We start from the raw sequence: 18,109 nt of genomic DNA on the forward strand, positions 1-18,109 counted from the left end.
GTCTGTCAGCTCGTATTGCTTAATTAACATCAGTAATTATGCTTATAATGTCTTGTAGTCTGCCAGTCCTAATTTGCTAATTTTCTGTTCATTTTGAAACCTAGAGCACAGCATATGTTTCGCCAAGCCATGCGTACGCCGTTCATTTGGTTCCACGTGGTCCCCGCGGCAAATAAAGAGCAGTATGAACAGTTGTCCCAAAGCGAGAAGAACATGTACTACTCCAGCCGGTTCAGCCCTGATTCCCAGTATGCTGACGGCAAAAGTATTAACAATTCTGGACTTCACACGTTACAAAGAATGTCTCGAGCGGGTAACCAGTCCGATCCGACAGACTCCTACTCGCAGCTACCTCATAGTGTGAATTCATCAGGGAAACCACCCTCAGGCCTGGTACCATCACCTCAGAAAGTTCTCACCTCCACTGCAAACAGTGGGTATAACACCAAAAAGATAGGCAAGAAGCTCAGTATACAGCTGAGAAAAGGTAAGGCAGTAGTGCGCTCCTCGTATAGCATGGGGGGGGGGGCGTGTAGTGTATGTACATGTGTCCAGTGCCGTGGTACTGGGCAGGAGGGCTTGCAGAAGCACAGGGGAAGTGATGGATTGATTTTTGAAGCCAAGTGGCTGAGCTGTCCCTGACAGCATGCCCAGGAGTCCGCCTGTGCATTTGTGTTGTGCTGTGTGTTTGCAAAAGGCCATTTTGAAGAGTGCTTTAACATTGTTTTCTGTCTCTCAACTACTAGAGAAGTGCAGTAAGTGCTATAAATTCTGTTGCCCAAGATCTGGGGGGTGGTGAACTATTTAACTAATAAATAAGCAAAAATGGCACAATGTACTTTACAGATATCATGACTTTTCAGTTTGAGTAACTGTGGTTTTGCTGTCGGTTTTGTGTGTTGGACCCAGTTGGTAAATTGGACTTTCTCATTTCCAGCTAAAGGGTTTTTTTATTCCACTGGGACGTGAAAGTCTTTGTTTAAAGGGTTGAGATGTAATGTGATATTTCCTATCTTAGGCCTTACGCTAATGTAGTTTGAATGGGGGTGAGAGACTCTTTAAAGGTGGAGGAGAAGGTGGTGCGTGCTTATCTCAACATCTGTGTTATACGTGCGCATGTAGATGCATTGGTACATCTGTGGAATTTTTATGATGTGTTAAATGTCCTTAGTGAGAAAATTTGGTGTTTTTCTGTAGTTACCATCTAGATGCTCTTAAGATAGCTTGAAGTATAATAAAATGACATTTAGATGCAAGTATTTCTTAGCTCTTGGGAAATGATTTTTTAAAAGGATTATACCTGCTGTAAACTTTATGGTATTAAAATGAGCATGTTTAAGGTTAGATATAATTTGATCGCTAGGAGCATGAATAGGGTTTACATTACACAGCAAAAAGTTTGCCCATGTGACAGTATTCTCTGTGAACTCGAAGTAGGTTCCCCTTAGGATATTGTATGTGCTTAGCATTAATAATTTTTATTAATTAATCCTTTTATCGAAAGGTATCGAAGACAATGCATTGAATGGTAGAGAGAGATTTTACAGTTTCACAGGTACCAGGCTATTTGTCACATTATCGTCGTGCTTTCCTTTCTATGAACGTCACGTGAACCACCAGATTGCTGCTTTCTGGTTGCTGAATTTTAAGCTCTGCAAACTTGGATGACATAAGGTTGAGTTGACAGTTTGCTTCTGTTGTTGCTGCTCCTTCAATAAATTCTTTAGGGCATCAGCTTAGATCAGCCTGTTTGGAAAAACTTATTGTTACTGGCTGAGTAAGGAATCGCTGTGCTTACAAATATGCTCTCAGTCACTACAGTGATTTTTACCTATTTTTTTGGTGTCTCCAGAAGCCTGTAGAAATATCACTTGGACATCACATGAAATAATTCTTAGCCAAGATTGGAAACATACATTTTGTATAATTTAAAAGCACCAACAAATGAATACAGAATATAGGAACACAATGTTTTTGCATGAAACAAATGTGGCATTATAGCTGCTCGTAAGAATGTAATTTTGATGTGTTACGGATTCTTTGACTGTGATGTGAGGTTACATTTTGGTCCTCTTGCACTGGATACTGTTTCATAAATACTCTCCCCACTTCTATAACGTAATTTAGCCTTGCTGGGACCAATATATTAGATGGGTTTGGAAGCAGATGCATGCTACCTGTTGATGGAAAGTGATCTGTAAGATACTTTAACATGTAGTTCACGCTAAAGAAGTTTGGTGGCTGTTACGCTAGTATAAGTGTTGAAGTCCATATCTAGAATATATTTCAGAAGTTTAGAGGGGATATTTGTTTCTAACAGTTTGCTTCCGTGAGCATACTGCTTATGCAGAAATGGCACCTAGCTCAGATTATAGACAGACAGACAGAAACTATTTAGTGTACTGTATTTGTACATGCATGAAGATATTTAAAAAAATGCATAAGGAAGGATACCTTTTTATCATGGCTGTCTTTCACTTGTTAATACCCACTGTGGAAAGAGGCGTGTCTTCCCATTTTGGCTTTCATTTGATCACTCTGAGAACATACATGTGGAGCAAGAAATTAAGCAAAACACTTAAGGATTCCCCTAAGTAGTTTGTTATAAGTATGAGTGCAATAGGGATGTTGATTGTCTTTGATTATTTCTAATGAAGGATGTTGTAATAATACGGGCTTTATAGATATTTAACAAATGTGCTTTCTTCGTAGCTAACAGGCAGCTGTTATTTCACCAATTACCACCATTCGATTAAAAACTCCTTTTGGGGTGCATTAAGGCACACAAGCATGTAAGGCTTCATCTTGAAATTCACTTTCGATTTAACCTGTGCATTCTGGTTAATGATGTAGTATATGAGAATTGACTCTTTTTCAATACAGACAGACCTTCTTTATTACAGCTGTGTTTCTGTATATTGCATGAGCTTTATTATATAAAATGACATGGTAAGATAACCCTACAGTACGTGCTTCTGTAATTATGATTTCTTAATATTTATGGCTGTTTTGGCATTTTAAAATAACCTGAACTTTCATAGGATTTAGCTGTTTAATAAAGTCAGAAGAGAAGGTCAGTCATATGTTTCAGTCAATGCAGAATGTTTGTTGGCTTTTCTAAATGAAAATGGATATCTGTTTATCTTTCCTTAAAGGTCAGGGCCTGAACTTTTAGCATATAGATGTAGGGGTTATTGCTGATATTCTAATGCCATTAAGGCTGTATAACAGTCTAGCTTAATAGCTCACACAAATTAAGATAGTACGAGACATGACAGTGAGCCTGTGTTTATATATATTTTGGTGTAAGCTGATACACAGTAAGTATAAATAAATAAAAACAGTTCTTTACAGCTAATATATAGAGAAAATAAGACCACTGGTATAACACCCAGAGTGTTTGGACAAATTTTGACCTCATATACACCAGGACACTTCTAGGGTGTTTTTTCTTTGACTGCAAGGGTTCAAGCCAATGCAATTGGCAGAAATTTAGTCCAGCACTTATAAATAATAAATAACCAATTGTACAACAAATTATTCTAAGGCTTAGGCTTTGAGCACTGAGTAACTCACTGTGTTTAGCCTGGTACTTGCTAAACCGTTCAAAAGACTGCTTTTCAATTGGACATTGTATTCATATATTCACATATACTGGTTTTGACATCAGTGTACTAAGACAAGCCTGAAGTACTCAGTCTTTAAATTAGCTTCATTTTATTTGATTGCCCTGAAGTATAATACTCATTGCATCAGATCATTTCTGTCTATAACTACGCATTTGTCTAGCTAAATTAAATGTATAATTCTTGACGTAAAAAGTCAAAACTGAGCTCTTGGTTTTTTAAGTTGGTCCAGGTTCCACCAAATATTTTGCTATATTTTGTCTGAAGTATTCAGTGCATCAGGACTTAAGTCCACATCTCCCTGCTTCCAGAGAGCGACTTAGCTACCGGCCATGGGAGTTGTGACTGTCTCTTCCTTTTTGGCCCAAAGTATATTTCTCTCTTGCGAAATAGTATAACTTCAAGAGAAGGAACTGAGTGACACAACTGCAGGATACCTTACAGCAGGTAAGCTGTAGGAATCGCCACGTCCATCACAGAAAGGGCATAGCAGTCATGTCCTAGGAGATGGTGCGTCCTGAGAGGAACGGAGAAAAATGGTTACATTGTAGATATGGGGAGCATTACAAGACTCCTTGCTCTTTGGTGTTTCTTGCTGGATTCCCATTTGGCTTGCTGGCCCTTCTGTGGTTAATAATGCTCTGTCTTACATTCAGCCGAGCTGAACACTGCAAGTCCCACCAGGTGACGGGGCACTCGGTGTTATGGAGCGATGACACTCAGCCCTGCCGCACCCAAGTGCTTTTCTGCAAGAAGTCATTAGAGACACAAATAAGCTGCCATGGATAGTTTGGGAGTACGCTAATTTAAAGTGGCATCCTTTTTGCTACGGAGTAAAGCACGTATATAGGTGATGACTTGTTTTACTTGGGTTTATATAGCAGAGTGTACAAGATGGGACCCTGAACTTGTCTGTAAGGTATCCTGCCTGCATCATGTATCCGAAGTGTACAGATTTACATACATTTTTCATCATACTCTTCTGTTTTCCCACACAGTTCCGTGAGCCAGACTTTGAACTGACATTTTAAATTTTTATTTAAAATTTCTTTTGAAGTGACATGTTCTCTTAGACTGATTTTAGAATTCCTGTTCAGATGCAGCATGGGTGTTCGTCACTTTTGAAATGAAGCATGTAGATTCCTAAATTACTTAAGTGACCTTGAGAAATGAGATTAAAAAATGTAGCAAATAATTTTGGGCATTATTAGCCACTGAAGAAACACAAACTACATCAAGTTTCATCTTTCCATTTTTTTAAAACCACTTCTGATTGCTATTTATTAGCAGGCTGTAGCAAAAAGGGAAGAATGTTTCTATCAGGTTGATCAAAGATTTTTTTGAGAGATCTGAGCTTTGCTTGGAGAAAAAAAGTTGTTCCAAATCACTCAACTATACAAAAAATGGGCATGCAATTAATTTGTCTTGATTGTGCATGCGGCTGCAGAAATTTTATAGACAGCTGAGCAGTCAGCCTTCTAAGCAGTCATTTGCACGTACAGTTACCCTGACTACACATACACAAATTCTGAAAATACAGGGCTTAAACTAGGAGCAGTAAAATAACTATTCAGGAAGTATCTAAAATGCTCTTGGTTAATTTAGTGAAGCCCCTAACAATGAGGAGAACGTATTTGCTGTTCAGCTCTTGCATGAGGTCCAGTCCTTAATAAAAACTGCTTTCTAGCATAAAACAGTAGGATAATTATTTCAGCAATCATCCATCCGTACATGGATCTGAAGAAAGAGTCTACTGTGAAAAAGCAGGAACTTGAAATGCTTGGAAGGAGAGTGTCTGCTCTCATTATTGTCAGACAGCGTTTGGCCCTTCTGTTTAGTTTTACTGTAATGTTATCTTGCTCCTTATTCTGGATCATTTTATAATCTAATACTTTCATTAACTGGGGATGCTTTATTTTGTAATTTTTGTGACTTTGTGTCACAAACTGTTTATATGTGTAACCAACCTCCCTTATTGTTTTAGGAAAGGGAGAGTGTGTTCTTTGTCTTTCATGAAGAATCTGCACTTTTCCTTAGCAATCCTTTATTCCATCTGAGGACTGTTCACCCACATGGATTTTCCATATTTAGGTTGTTCTGAAATGTTCTCTGCTTCTCTTGCATAAGTACTAACAAATGTGGTGCCCAATTGTCTGATTATCAAACATTTTCCATTGTTTTAGAAGTGAGATTTTTTTTTTTTTTTTAATTTAAGGAGATCTGTACTGAAGCACCTGAGAACTCATCTGCATTTTCTTAAATTAGAGGAGAAGGAAGAGCATGATTTACTTCTAGCTCTGCTTGCAGTCCTGAAAGGGAAGATAACTGTAAGAGGCGAACCATAAGAAGTTGACAGTGTAGGTCCTTCAGACGTTCCTTACTGGGTCTCTAAACTAATGTCCTTTTGAGAGTGACGTGAAAGTACTAGAAGCAGTGCAGAAACGATGCTTGCTTTTTGTCTCGTGTTCTGGCAGTATTTCTACCCATCAGCACATTTGCTGCTCAGAATTTAGACCTGCAGTTGATGCTGGATGAGGAGTGCACAATTTTTCATGCAGAAGAACCCTAGAAAGACAGAAACTTTATGCCAGGCATACTCTTTCCACAATCAAGAAGATAATCCTAGCATTCATAGGAAATTAAATACTTCTTCACTGGGAGACAACAGAAAACCTAGCCACCCCTAGTAAGATTTAATCATTTTTTTAGCATCCCGTCAGTTTATGATCAGGCTGATTCCGAGTAAGATGATGATGTTCATTTTGAGTATATATTTAATTAACTTCCATGGAAGTTTTTTGCCTCCCCGTCTTAATGTTGCTAGAAGCGATTTCCTCCAAAACAGCAACTGAATGAAGCATCAAATCTGCCCCTCTTCTGTTTGTGCAATGTAGTTCTTCTATTATTGTGACTGCCCTTTTTATTCACCTAGAGCTACTTTGTCTTCAAGTCGGAGCTGGCTGAGCTCTCGAGGGTAACGCGACCTTAGAAGGCGTGTTCAGCATCACATTCAAGAGAAAAGCGGAGCTCTAACTTGTCGAGAAAGCTGCTGATTTATCAAAGAAGCCTAAGAATTTAAATTACACAAATTAGTGGGTAATTTTTAAATGTTATTATCACTCAGTGTAATTTGATCGTTGTCAGAGATGACAGCTATAGAGGGAGGAAGATGTTTCCTACCCTGTTTCTTTTTAACATCTGTAAGAGATTAAGTTGTACATAGCTCAAATAATGTAGACCTTGCAAAGTAAAGCTCCTAGCTTTGAGTAGGATGACTTCTGCGTTTTCAAAAAGATGGAAATTCCTTATATTTTCTACTCTTGTTCTGGTTCTGCCTGTATGTGTGTCCAGTTTCTCCTGTACTATTAGTATAAACCACAGATGTCAGAGGAACCTAAAGGATGTTTGCACAGTTCCCTCATTATTATAATGCAGCTTTATGCCCTAAGAATTGAAAACATTTTAGCAGCAGGGAGATATTAAGATGTTATATCATTTCTATCAACAGGACAAGTGAAATGCATGGAGTAAAGATAACTACATTAGTTATGTGTATAAAAAGAAAAAGAAAAAAGCTTAGAATCAGTCCAGTCACAGAAGTCATATTTATTTTTGGCCTTGGTCGAATATATCAATTTATTTCCCAATCTTGTGATCTTCTAATTTAGATACAATAAGCACAGGAGTTTATGAAGCTGTATTATACAGCTAAGGGCAGCTCTAGTGCACGAATAGTAGAATGAAGCAGTGGAAAAGTAAGAGGAGAATGACACCCAAAAGCGGCCTCATGCAAAGGCTATACAAGAGCAGCATAGCAAAGTATAGCCCACGTGAGGCCCCCTCGTTCCACAGAAACAAGTAATTAGAATTTTTTTTCTGCTAATATCTGGGCTCAGTGTGGATTTGTGGCATTCTGCCGGCTTTGGTAAAGGCTTTTTGGAGAGCTGACAGCAGAAAATGCCACAGTCCAAATTTATATTCTGTGTGCATTTGTAATGTGAACACTTCAACTTCTGTTTTTTCCACGGGGGTTTAAAGTGGAGTGTGTGAACCAGACATCTGTAATGATGCCGTAATCGGGCTATGGGGATTAAGCTTATTAATAATGAAATGCTGTCCTGGGCATGCAGTCATGTTCTCATATTACTTCAGAAATTTTAGCAGACAAAACCTGTCCTCAAAGAGCAGCATTCGACACAGATCCTTAAAATAAGAAAAAGATAAATTCCATAAAAAGCTGAGCTGTGTCTTAAAACATTACACCGATACAGATCATCTTCACATGTTGCAAGGAGTTAAAGAGATCTATGAACGATTGAAGCATCATTAAAATTGTGAGGTCTCCAAAGTAAAATACGGATGTTACGAGATCTAATATTTTTGTCATCTCTGTGTAATAGCACTGATAAATTTTGTATCAGCCTGAAAATGGATGAAGACTTTCAAATGCAAATGTCAGTTTTTCAGCTATCTTGAATGCTGCAGACATAAGGAAGGGAGGTTGTCTCATGACAGTTAGCCTAGAGGAATTGATCCAAACTTCCTGAACAATACGAGCTGCATACACTTGCTGCGGATACACGAGGACTTACATACTTTCAAGATGAAGACTTTAAAAGGTTATGTCCCTCCCAGCCGTCACCTGTGTCAACTTACTTCTTAACACGATTACCATCTTGATAATAAAATACATTGTACTACATTTTAATCAAATGTAATTGTGCAGATTTCAGAAGTGTGCGTGTAGACTGATGTTGACTATATTGGACTCCTGCTTCCTTTTCACATTTGTGAATATTAACCTGCTCGGTAAAAAAGCAGATGTAGCAAATGAACATGGGGAGCAGTAAGACAGAAATTAATTCAGGCTTTAACCTCAAATGGTTATGTAGTTGTGTGTCTTTCACACAGGTTGTGTTCAACTTCCCAGGGCTCAAAGCGGAGGACTGTTGCATAAAAGTTCGGCTTCTCTCTGTCCCTGTGATTTTATGCAAAGGAGTGTGCTGTGCAACTTTTAGGGACCATACCTGATATTGCCGAGTCCTAACTGCAGGTTGTCTTAGTAGGTCAGATTGAATGTAGGTTGGGCATGCGTACGCCTAGCTAGTGAACTCGAACTGTAGACATATCTTGACAGCCTCTGAGGTGTTTCAAATGGAAGTTGTTGTAGATGCTGACACTCTGTCAGGGATGCTCTCCGCTGAATAATGGCTGTCTGCGTTCCATGCTAGGTTAAATGTCCTGAATAGACTTGATGTGCAATCTTGGGGGGAAGATGCGTTTCAACACAGAGTTTGAAAGGTTGTTGATAACAGTGGACAGATTGCATCAAAGAGAGGATCACAAATGAGCTTTCTGCATAGTAGGAAAGGCTTCTGTTTGTCCTCTCAGGCTGTGAATCCCGGAGCTGGTTGGGGTCCTAAGGTACACTTCAATAACTAATTGTGGGCATAATTTCTCTGAAATACAAGCAAGCCTCATTTGCCATACTGACTGGCCGCCCTCTCTGGATTTCTCCAGGTCATCTTAAATGTCTCTGTTTTGCTTCAGTCGGTCTTAGCCAAGTGTAGTCAGTCACCTGGATGCACTGCAGGACCTCAGAAGTGGCAGCCTGGCTTTGCTCCCTGCCTGCGCAGCAGAAGGTGGGGTGGAACCCAGCGAGAGCCAGGGTGAAGCCACGGGGTGGAGGAGCTGTTGACAGAAAACAGCCCGAGGTCCCTTGGAGCAGAAGAAATGAAACCGCTGAGCTCTGGTTCTGTCTGTCACCTGCCGGTGTCCATAAGTGAGCTGACAAAGCCCCGTGGCCAGCAGTGTCGACTGAGTGACATTGCTGAAAGAGTCACGAAAGAGAAAGAAAGGATCATTGACGAGATCCAGATTGACAAGGGGGAAGGCAGTGATAGGATATCAGATATGCTTTGTTCTGATTCCTTGTCACTCAGCTCATCTGAAATAGAAAGTTGGAAATATGGCAATGACTTGGAAATCATCAGAACAGCAAGTTGCAAGGAAGGCCTGCTGAGCCACCTGTGCCAAGACTCAGTGCTTCAGCTATAGCATTCCTATATATGCCTTTTTTTTCTTTTTTTTGCCATGCAGTAGTTCTTAAATCTTATATATATTTTTTCATGGATTGTATCAGTGAAGTATACATACGTTCTGCTGGGTAAAAATAATATATAATATAAAATGTGCATTTTAACAAGTAATATTCTACATTCTTTATGCAGGTACAGAAGGCTTGGGATTTAGCATTACTTCAAGAGATGTCCCAATTGGTGGCTCTGCTCCAATTTATGTGAAAAACATCCTTCCGAGAGGTGCAGCTATTCAAGATGGGAGACTAAAAGCTGGAGACCGATTAATTGAGGTGATGAAGTGTTACATGTTGTTTGCCTGTATTTTGGGATGAGCCTATGCACTAGTTCAGTTCCGAAAAGCTCTTAGTAGTTTATGTTACGAGAATATTTCCATCTTCTTTTTTTTTCTTTTTTTTTTGGTGCGGGGAAGGGATAGGCTTTGGTTTTTTAGGTAACAGATCAAGGGCTGTGCGTTTTCAGTACATAACTGTTTTAAGAGCTGGACCCAGACATACTATGAAAACATGAGCTTACATGTCCGTATGTGCATATATATAGTGCCATAGTCTTGCATTGCTGCTTAGGAATAAGTTGAAGCAAAGTAGTTGTTACATAATAAGAGGCATTAAATCAGCATGGAGTGACAGACCAGAAATTATTGGAGATGTTGCCAAGTATGGAAGACAAAACCCTGAAAAGGTTTAGTGAATGAACTTAAAGGCACAATATGAGAGGAGGGTAGTGCTCCAGAGAATCAAGGCCAGTTCCATCCTGAAGGGAGCATGTCCTCAAGGGAATTAAATTTCTCTTAGATAAGGGCACAGCAGAGATCTTCCTGCAACTCCAGCTGGAGCGATAGAAGATGTTACCACCCACAGCTCTTCATTACTGTCCCTAAGCCAAATGACACTAGAGGTACAGCTGGGACTGTAACTGCCTCTCAGTGCCCTAACTTCACTTTACTGCACAATTGGCCAAGTCAGCTTGAATTGTTGCTGGAGGAACTCTGTAATTACTGTAATTCAGGGTAACCCAGATGACTTGGGTAGAAGGGGACTGAGAAGCATTTAAGACAACAGTTACGGCATCGCAACTGCGTGAGCCGTGATCTCTTATGAGGGAAAGGAGAAAGATGGTTTGCTGACTTCTTCTGAGCACCACGCTGTCTTGCTTAACACCGTTAGCTGATCTGCCTTACGTTTCCAAAATGTTTCTGAACAGGCAAGCCTGAGAATACCCTGTCTTTCTCTGGCTGCTCCCTTACTCAAGTTAACTCATAGAATGGGACATTTACCTGTATGTGTTCCATACCTGTCTGTACTGGTAAGTGGTATGTGGAGGCCAAGGGATTGGACCGCTGAACAAAGGCAAAATAAAGAGGAACTGCTCCAAAGTTATTTGTGGGGGAAAAATTATTTTCTACTTTTGACACAATGTATTGTGCAAGATATATTTGGAAGGTAGGTACAACACCAAGGCGTGTGGAAACAGGACCAGTTTTGGATCACACATTGATTTTGCCGAAGGGTTTTTATGCAGAAGTTCTTGTAAAAAATACTGGTAGATGGAATTAGTTGGCTTTAGAGTATACTGGAGTATACTGTTCCTGGTAAAGAGAAAGGAAATATTGCTGTCTTGCTTCTTATTTGTATTTCTATGTAAAGGATGCATGTTTAATTAGTTCTATTAAATGGAAGCTGTATTGAGCCAATAAGCAGATAGCTTCAGTGAGGGTTTTTTAATAGTCCCATATGATTCACGTGACTTTTCAGTATGAATTTCTACTCTTTTTCCTGTTTTGGAGTCCTATCAATTTATAATATTTTCTTTGTCACAGGTAAATGGAGTTGATTTAACAGGAAAAACTCAAGAAGAAGTTGTGTCCTTGCTGCGAAGCACCAAGATGGGAGGGACTGTCGGCCTTCTGATTTGTCGACAGGAAGAAACATTCCATCCAAGGGAACTGGTGCGTAAAATAGAGAGCAGCTAAGAGATTTAGATGAGTATGAGCAAATGATTTGGTCTTGTCACCTGCTAGTAAACATGCATGGCCAGCACTGAATATAAGAGGAAAAAAAAAACCAAACCAACAGCTATTTTGCTTTATTTAGAACATTTTACATGAATGTTTATTATCGTCAAGATCTGCTACTGGAATTACATATTTGTTAATAATGTATAAGTGAGAGTTTTATTTTGAGTGGAAATGTTTATTATAGAAGAAACTATTGGATGGACTTTATTTGGATGCATGCAGACAAGTAGATTACTTCATATCTTTCATATGGACAAGTCTATGTTTGAAAGCCTGCCATTTGTCCCACTACTTGCTCACTAAAATATTTTAGATCATATAATATTATGCCAAAACAGGATATGTAAATACCTTTCTATCAAAAAGTGGAATATATAAGAAATAGTAGTCTTTTTTGAATATCAGTGCAATCTCTGTGGAATGGAAACCTTGCAGTTATTAATTTAGCAGGGTAATTCAGAAAATGTTTCTGAGGAATTTACATGAAATGGAAATAAAATGATGTTTCATGCTGTACCTACTCCACTTGCACAGTGTATACAGATATTTCTCTGATAATTATACAAGATAATTTCTGTTATGAAAAGGTAGACTGTGAATGTAGCAGTCTTACTTTGTTCTGTATTCCATTGAACTGCTGAAATTATTTATTATTTGTATTATCATAGCTATATATATAGCTCTAAAAATAACTTATTTGGCTGTATTATCATGAAAAGAGAAGACGAATATAAGTGACATTTAGTATGATGAATAGATTGGTTAATTTTTCTATTGGATTTATGTTATTTTGAATGCAAGGAGAATGAATTTTTGTTTGGCCATTTCAAGACATTTAACAGTAGCCTTTTACTTTTCAAAACTACAGTTAAACTTAGGAAGTCAAAGTGGCAGGGAAGGTTGCAAATGATCCACACTTTTAACTTAATATTCTTGGAACATGACTTCAGGTACTGAAGTGAAAGTTGTCATAAAATAAAGAGAAATCAACGATTTGAAATTATATTATGCCCTACCTGATTGCTGGAACTGTGAAAGCAACCTGTTTATAAGTTCCTATGATGTAATTTTCACAGTATTGCTATCTTACATAAAGGTGAATGAAAATGCTTTTTAAGTTTTCTAAATAAACTTAGAAGTAAGAAAATGTCTTAATTTTGTGTATATTATTTCTGTATTCAAATGAGGTAGTTATAATGCATAATTTAACATGGTATTTTGTTCAAATAATTGTGAAGAGAGATATGGTGTGAGTATGGTAGAGATTTAACCACAGTAATACTTGATTATGTTTTAAAGATAACCGCAGAGCAGCCCCTTTAAATGAGTTCAACATCAGTAGCCTCCCTGCTGCTGCTCAGGCGAGACTGTCTCAGCTCTTTTGGCAAACATCAGCATAGGGAAGCCAGATCTCATCGTGGCTGTGTCAGGTAGTAGGTGGGCTCTGCGCTATGTAGTCAGAGATCAGATCCAAACTGGTGTACGTCTCTGTAGCTCCAGCTGAACAAATGACATTGTGAGGATCTGACAGTACGTGTATGTGATGATCCTCTGTTGCATAAAGATTTGTTTGTTTGCATTTTGGCATGAAGAAATGTTAGGTGAGCTCTGCTGATAGCTGTCAAAGAGCAGGAGCAGAATTGCTGGGGAAGGTGTTGAACTAAAAAACCCGTCACAAGGGCTGTTCTTTCTTCTCTGGTAAGAAATAATCTTAAAAGAAAAAAGAAAGTCTCTTCGACCAGCTCCTCTCATAGTCTATTACTAGCTTTATGTACAAAAATAAAAGAAAAATAATATTGAAGGAGGGAGGGGAATGATCTGAAATCATGTCAGTTCATCTTTTTCACGTGCAAACCTTCTTTGGCCACTTAGGAAGAATTTGTCTTTGCATCCTTCCCCTATTTCTGTCATACTTTCTATATTTGTATGCTTTAAATATTAACTGAATAAGATGTGTCTCAGAAACCATATGCAGAAAATCATGTTATTTGATATTATCCATCTCATAAAGTGCAGGACTTGCTGTTGCTTGCTGAGGAGCACTCAGTATAAAAACCATTTTATATTTGCCAACTTTTGTACAGATAGAAATCCCAATAAAAGAGGTGTTTAGATTTTATGTTTTGGTTTATAGCTTGTTGAATGACTTCTGAAAACTTACTTATCCTTTGGTATCTTTATAAGTCAAATGAAGATAATAAACTTTCAGGAGAGTTGTGGAGTTTAATGTCTTTGATGTATGTTGCCATTATTGTCTGGAAGGGACCTACAAAAATGTGTAGCTGTGTCTAAAACTTATGGGAATGTTAAGTTGAGCCCATATAGGTTAGTACGGGATCTTCGTAGTTTGTGTTGTCAGGTTGGGAGGGTGTGTGATGGAGAACTATCATCCAGTGCAGCAGCTTCTATACAAATCATGGTAAAAGTGAGTAAAACGTGGATGCAGGGAATAAAACCACATTGTCAGCAGTCAATTTTAACCAGTGAGATCTGGAAGAATCATTATGCTTCTCCAGAATACCAGGCATTTTATTGCTTCCAGAGTTAACCTAATGCCAGGTAGGTAATACATTAGGGCTTGTCCGCATCAGCGGCAGATTGTCTCTTAAAAATCTTCCCTCCCTTTGTGAAGGGAGTGAGGATTACACTGGTTAAGTAGAGCTCCTGTTTTACTGCAGTTACCTCACGTAACCGAACATAACTTGCTGTGAAGGATTTTCTTAGAGCCTGCTACTGACTGTGTGAATCCACTGAAGGATTGACTTGGGTTATTTAGCTTTTGAGCTAAATTCTCAGTATCAGCAGAGACTGGCTGGCAGAGTTAGTCTCCTGTACCCTCCAAGTTAATACGCCCTTTGATACATGTAGGTCCTTTACATGTTTCTGCTAGTTGGCTCCTTCATCTATTTTCTTACTGGCTGTTAGCTGTGGGTTAAAGCTAACTGGATGTTTTTGCTACTACTTGACCACCACATTTTTGTGCTTAATCATTTGAACCTCCTGCAAAATAGCCCAAAGCAAAAAAAGTCCAGGAAACCCTAGCATTTCATTTTGGCCCAGCTGAATGGAAAGAAATAGCTGGTTAGCCTGAAAGGGATCGTCCAGCCAGCAGCAAGGTGGCTCCTGGGTGCTCAAAGGGCTTTTAATATGGGTGGACGTGGGCTTGGAAGAGCAATAGTTCTTTACGTCTGTTTCCAGAATTGATTAGGGGATGCAGAAGGGTTTTCCAATGATGTATGTTTGCCTTATGAGCCCTGAGACACAGGTGAGGAAAGCAAAGTATGGGAGCGTCCCATCTGTGGTGACTGAAAGCACCCTCCTGTCCTGGGATATCCAGTGCTGTAGTTCTGGTTCATCCAAACACACTCAAAAGGGAAATTCCTTCTTAAAATGAGAAGGGACGTTTTAAAAAATAGGCACTTGCTTAAAATATTTGGAAGGGTTCATCTGGACTGCTGAGGTCATTCTTTGAAGCCTTCAAAGCAGAAGGGAAAAGCCTGGGGAGAACATTCCTGAATGAGGACGTTCCACCAGCCAGAAAATGGTGCAAGTAGCTGTGATCCTTCCTTGGCCAGATAGCCACCGCCCTCGTAGCCAGATAAAGTCAGGTGCACTGGCCTAAGATTGCTGGAGGTTATTTTTGTTCACCTCTCATTTAGTGCTTGTTTAGAAAAATTTGCATCAGGGAGTGTGATGAACACCCTTCATTTTTCCATTACCACTTCACGTCAGAATTAGAGCTCTTTGTTTATCCCCCTGCTGATAGATAGTATATGTCGTATGTAGTCGTGTTCTTATTTATTTTTTTTACTTCCTTTAGAATGCAGAACAAAGCCAGTCACAAATTCCAAAGGAAACGGTAAGAGCTTTGTCTTTTCCATACTGGAAGACTCCCAAATGTTTTTAAATTGATATGGCACTTCTCCATCAAAGTTTCACAGATCCTCCTTTCACCTTATATACTGTAGATGGCTCTCTCTAGCTTTACATTTTAAATGCGTTTTTAAATGTAATTTCAAATACTGTTTGAATATTATATACAATTCAATTATTACGTACATTCAAGTGCTATTTGAAATTACATCTTTTATACACTGCCAAAGGCCTGAAGTTGGAATGATAAGAGTAGACTGTTAGTTTGGGTTGCTTGTTGAAACTAATTGTTTAAATCATGATTATATGACTGAAACCTGAGATACAAACACAGAAATGAGGCAGTTTGGATTTCAGTCTCAATTGTATCCTCACAGCAAACCACTGTTTGTTTGTTATTTTTAAGAATTTATAGGGAAGTAGTATCATGTTTAACCCTTTGAAGGCTGTAACAGGTTTGTGTGTGATGTGTCAGTGAGGCTGTATATTGAGGTTGTATACTGTTTATGCACCTCATTTTAGCCAGTGGAACAGGTTCGGTGTTAATACTCATTATACTAATATATGTAAAAAGTTTTTCTGAAATAAAAGATTTGTATCCTCTGTTAATATTTCATAAAGTAACAGTAGTATATTACCTTAAAGGTATACTGTATCTTAGTTAAAATGTACTTCGAGAAAGTCCAATCTATTAGGTACCTATTTCAAAATTAAATAATAAATTAGATTATGGAGAAATTAAGAGGATTCGTGCTGGGATTTGAAATTATTTAGGCTGCCGAAAAACAGAAAAAGCTTGTCTAGGTGATTCAGAATGCCTTAGCAGCAATGGTGAGATGGTGTCTGGAATAAAAAGAAAGTCAAGACTAGGTAAAGTGATGTAAGAGCCATCTCAGTGAAATAGTCTAGGGTACATTGGTTGATACTATTAATGTTTCAGGCCGATGGAATGTTAACTGCTAAAATGGGCATTTGTGTTGAACGTAGCAATATTCACTTTTATCCCTCTGTCTTTTGATGTCCTAGTCTGAAAGTCATCTGCATAAGGGCTCTGCAAAATCATGGATGTTTCATTGTTTCAGACATGCCCTGCAGTATCTTTTTAGTACATCTCATTAGTGCATGTATGTTTTTATATTCACAGTTTCTTACCATGTACTGCTTATATGTAAGGAGATCAAAGATCAAAGCCCAGGACAGTATTTCTGCCTGTAATTGAATACAATTGAAAATAATTTGTGGGTGCAGCCTTATAAAAGTGTCCTGGCTTTAGGACTTGAAATTCTGCCCCAAAACCTCATTAAGATTAGGCAGGTTGCCTATAGGATGTTTATATAAAGCAATTGCTCTTCTGTTGCAAAGTTAATGTTTTATACCAAACTCCCTGGTGAAATCTTTTCTCTATGATTTTTCCAATCAACTTCCTGACTTCATCCAAGAAAAGACCAAAAGAAAATAAGGATCTCTCACTTGTTCTCTATAGATGTGAGCTAAAAATTGCTTGTTAACCAGGGGATTATGTAAGAGGGACAGGGAGTGTATGGGTAGCTAGGGATTTCTGAAAAAACAGCCAGAAAGCCTTAGCAAGCCTTGGAAATAAGGAAGTGAATTGTGAAATATGTGGAGACATACGTGGTTAGTGAAGGCACGAAGCTAGAAAGCTGGTCAGATGTTTTTGGCATAATGTCTTGGGTTTTTCATTCATCATGAGGTGGGATTTTGGGGGGATTTTTAATATATATTTGAAGGCTCAGAGCAACAGTAATCAATAGTAGGAACAATAGGTTTCTTTAAATTTGCCTACTCCAGGGTGGGAATGAAAAAATGGACTAAAGGTGAAAGGCGTCAGTGGGTATTTATAATGCACAATGCTTTTGCACTTACCTCCCTTCTTCCAATCTACTTTGCTTTGGATAAGTGTGATACGCTAGTTCTACAGAACTAATTTTCCTCAGCTGCGCATTAATAATACAGTCACACACTTTTTTTTTTTTAATTATTATTTTTGAAAGTATTTTTCATTGCTTTCCTTTATTCTCCTTGGTTCTGCCTCAATCCCTATTAATTCCTCCTCTGTCTACTTTTCAGGTCTTTGAGATTTCTAATCTTGCAATTTCTATTTCTGTGCCTGGTCTGATCTTTGTGCTGTTAGTTGTGAGGTTTTAGTCTTCAAGTGTCAAGGACTTGATAGTAGAAAACAAAGCAAAAAAAAAGGCCAAAAAAAGCATGATGAAAGCAGTGAAGCTATAGAAATGAGAGAGGGGTGAAATACAAGTCTGTTTTTAATTTGAAGGCAAAATGGTTGCGGGTTTTTTTTTGTTGTTGTTATGTCTTTGTGGGGAAATAGAAGAAAAATGCACTTTTGAAATTAAAAAAGGAAAAAAACACTTGAAAATGGAAGGTCTGAAATAAAATTTATATGTAGACCCCAAAATATAAAGCCTAATTTATCAACACATTATTAACACTCAGGGGTTGCAGTCATGTAACTGTTA

At 38.4% G+C, this 18,109-nt stretch overlaps 1 protein-coding gene across 8 annotated transcripts in view; it reads left to right on the forward strand.

The window, feature by feature from the left end:
* The window catches only part of PARD3 (par-3 family cell polarity regulator), a 462,728-nt gene that overhangs the window by 250,382 nt on the left and 194,237 nt on the right, over positions 1-18,109 (forward strand). For 5 of the 8 annotated variants that reach the window (XM_075704959.1, XM_075704961.1, XM_075704962.1 and 2 more), the window contains 3 exons: positions 105-487; positions 9,857-9,996; positions 11,544-11,672. In XM_075704959.1, the coding sequence (XP_075561074.1) occupies positions 105-487; positions 9,857-9,996; positions 11,544-11,672 (652 nt within the window). Of the gene's footprint in view, positions 1-104; positions 488-9,856; positions 9,997-11,543; positions 11,673-15,561; positions 15,601-18,109 lie in introns of all 8 variants that reach the window. The other 3 variants (XM_075704957.1, XM_075704960.1, XM_075704958.1) reach the window with 1 other exon arrangement.

This window comes from Pelecanus crispus, chromosome 2 (genome assembly GCF_030463565.1).
Source record: "Pelecanus crispus isolate bPelCri1 chromosome 2, bPelCri1.pri, whole genome shotgun sequence".
NCBI classification, from domain to species: domain Eukaryota; kingdom Metazoa; phylum Chordata; class Aves; order Pelecaniformes; family Pelecanidae; genus Pelecanus; species Pelecanus crispus.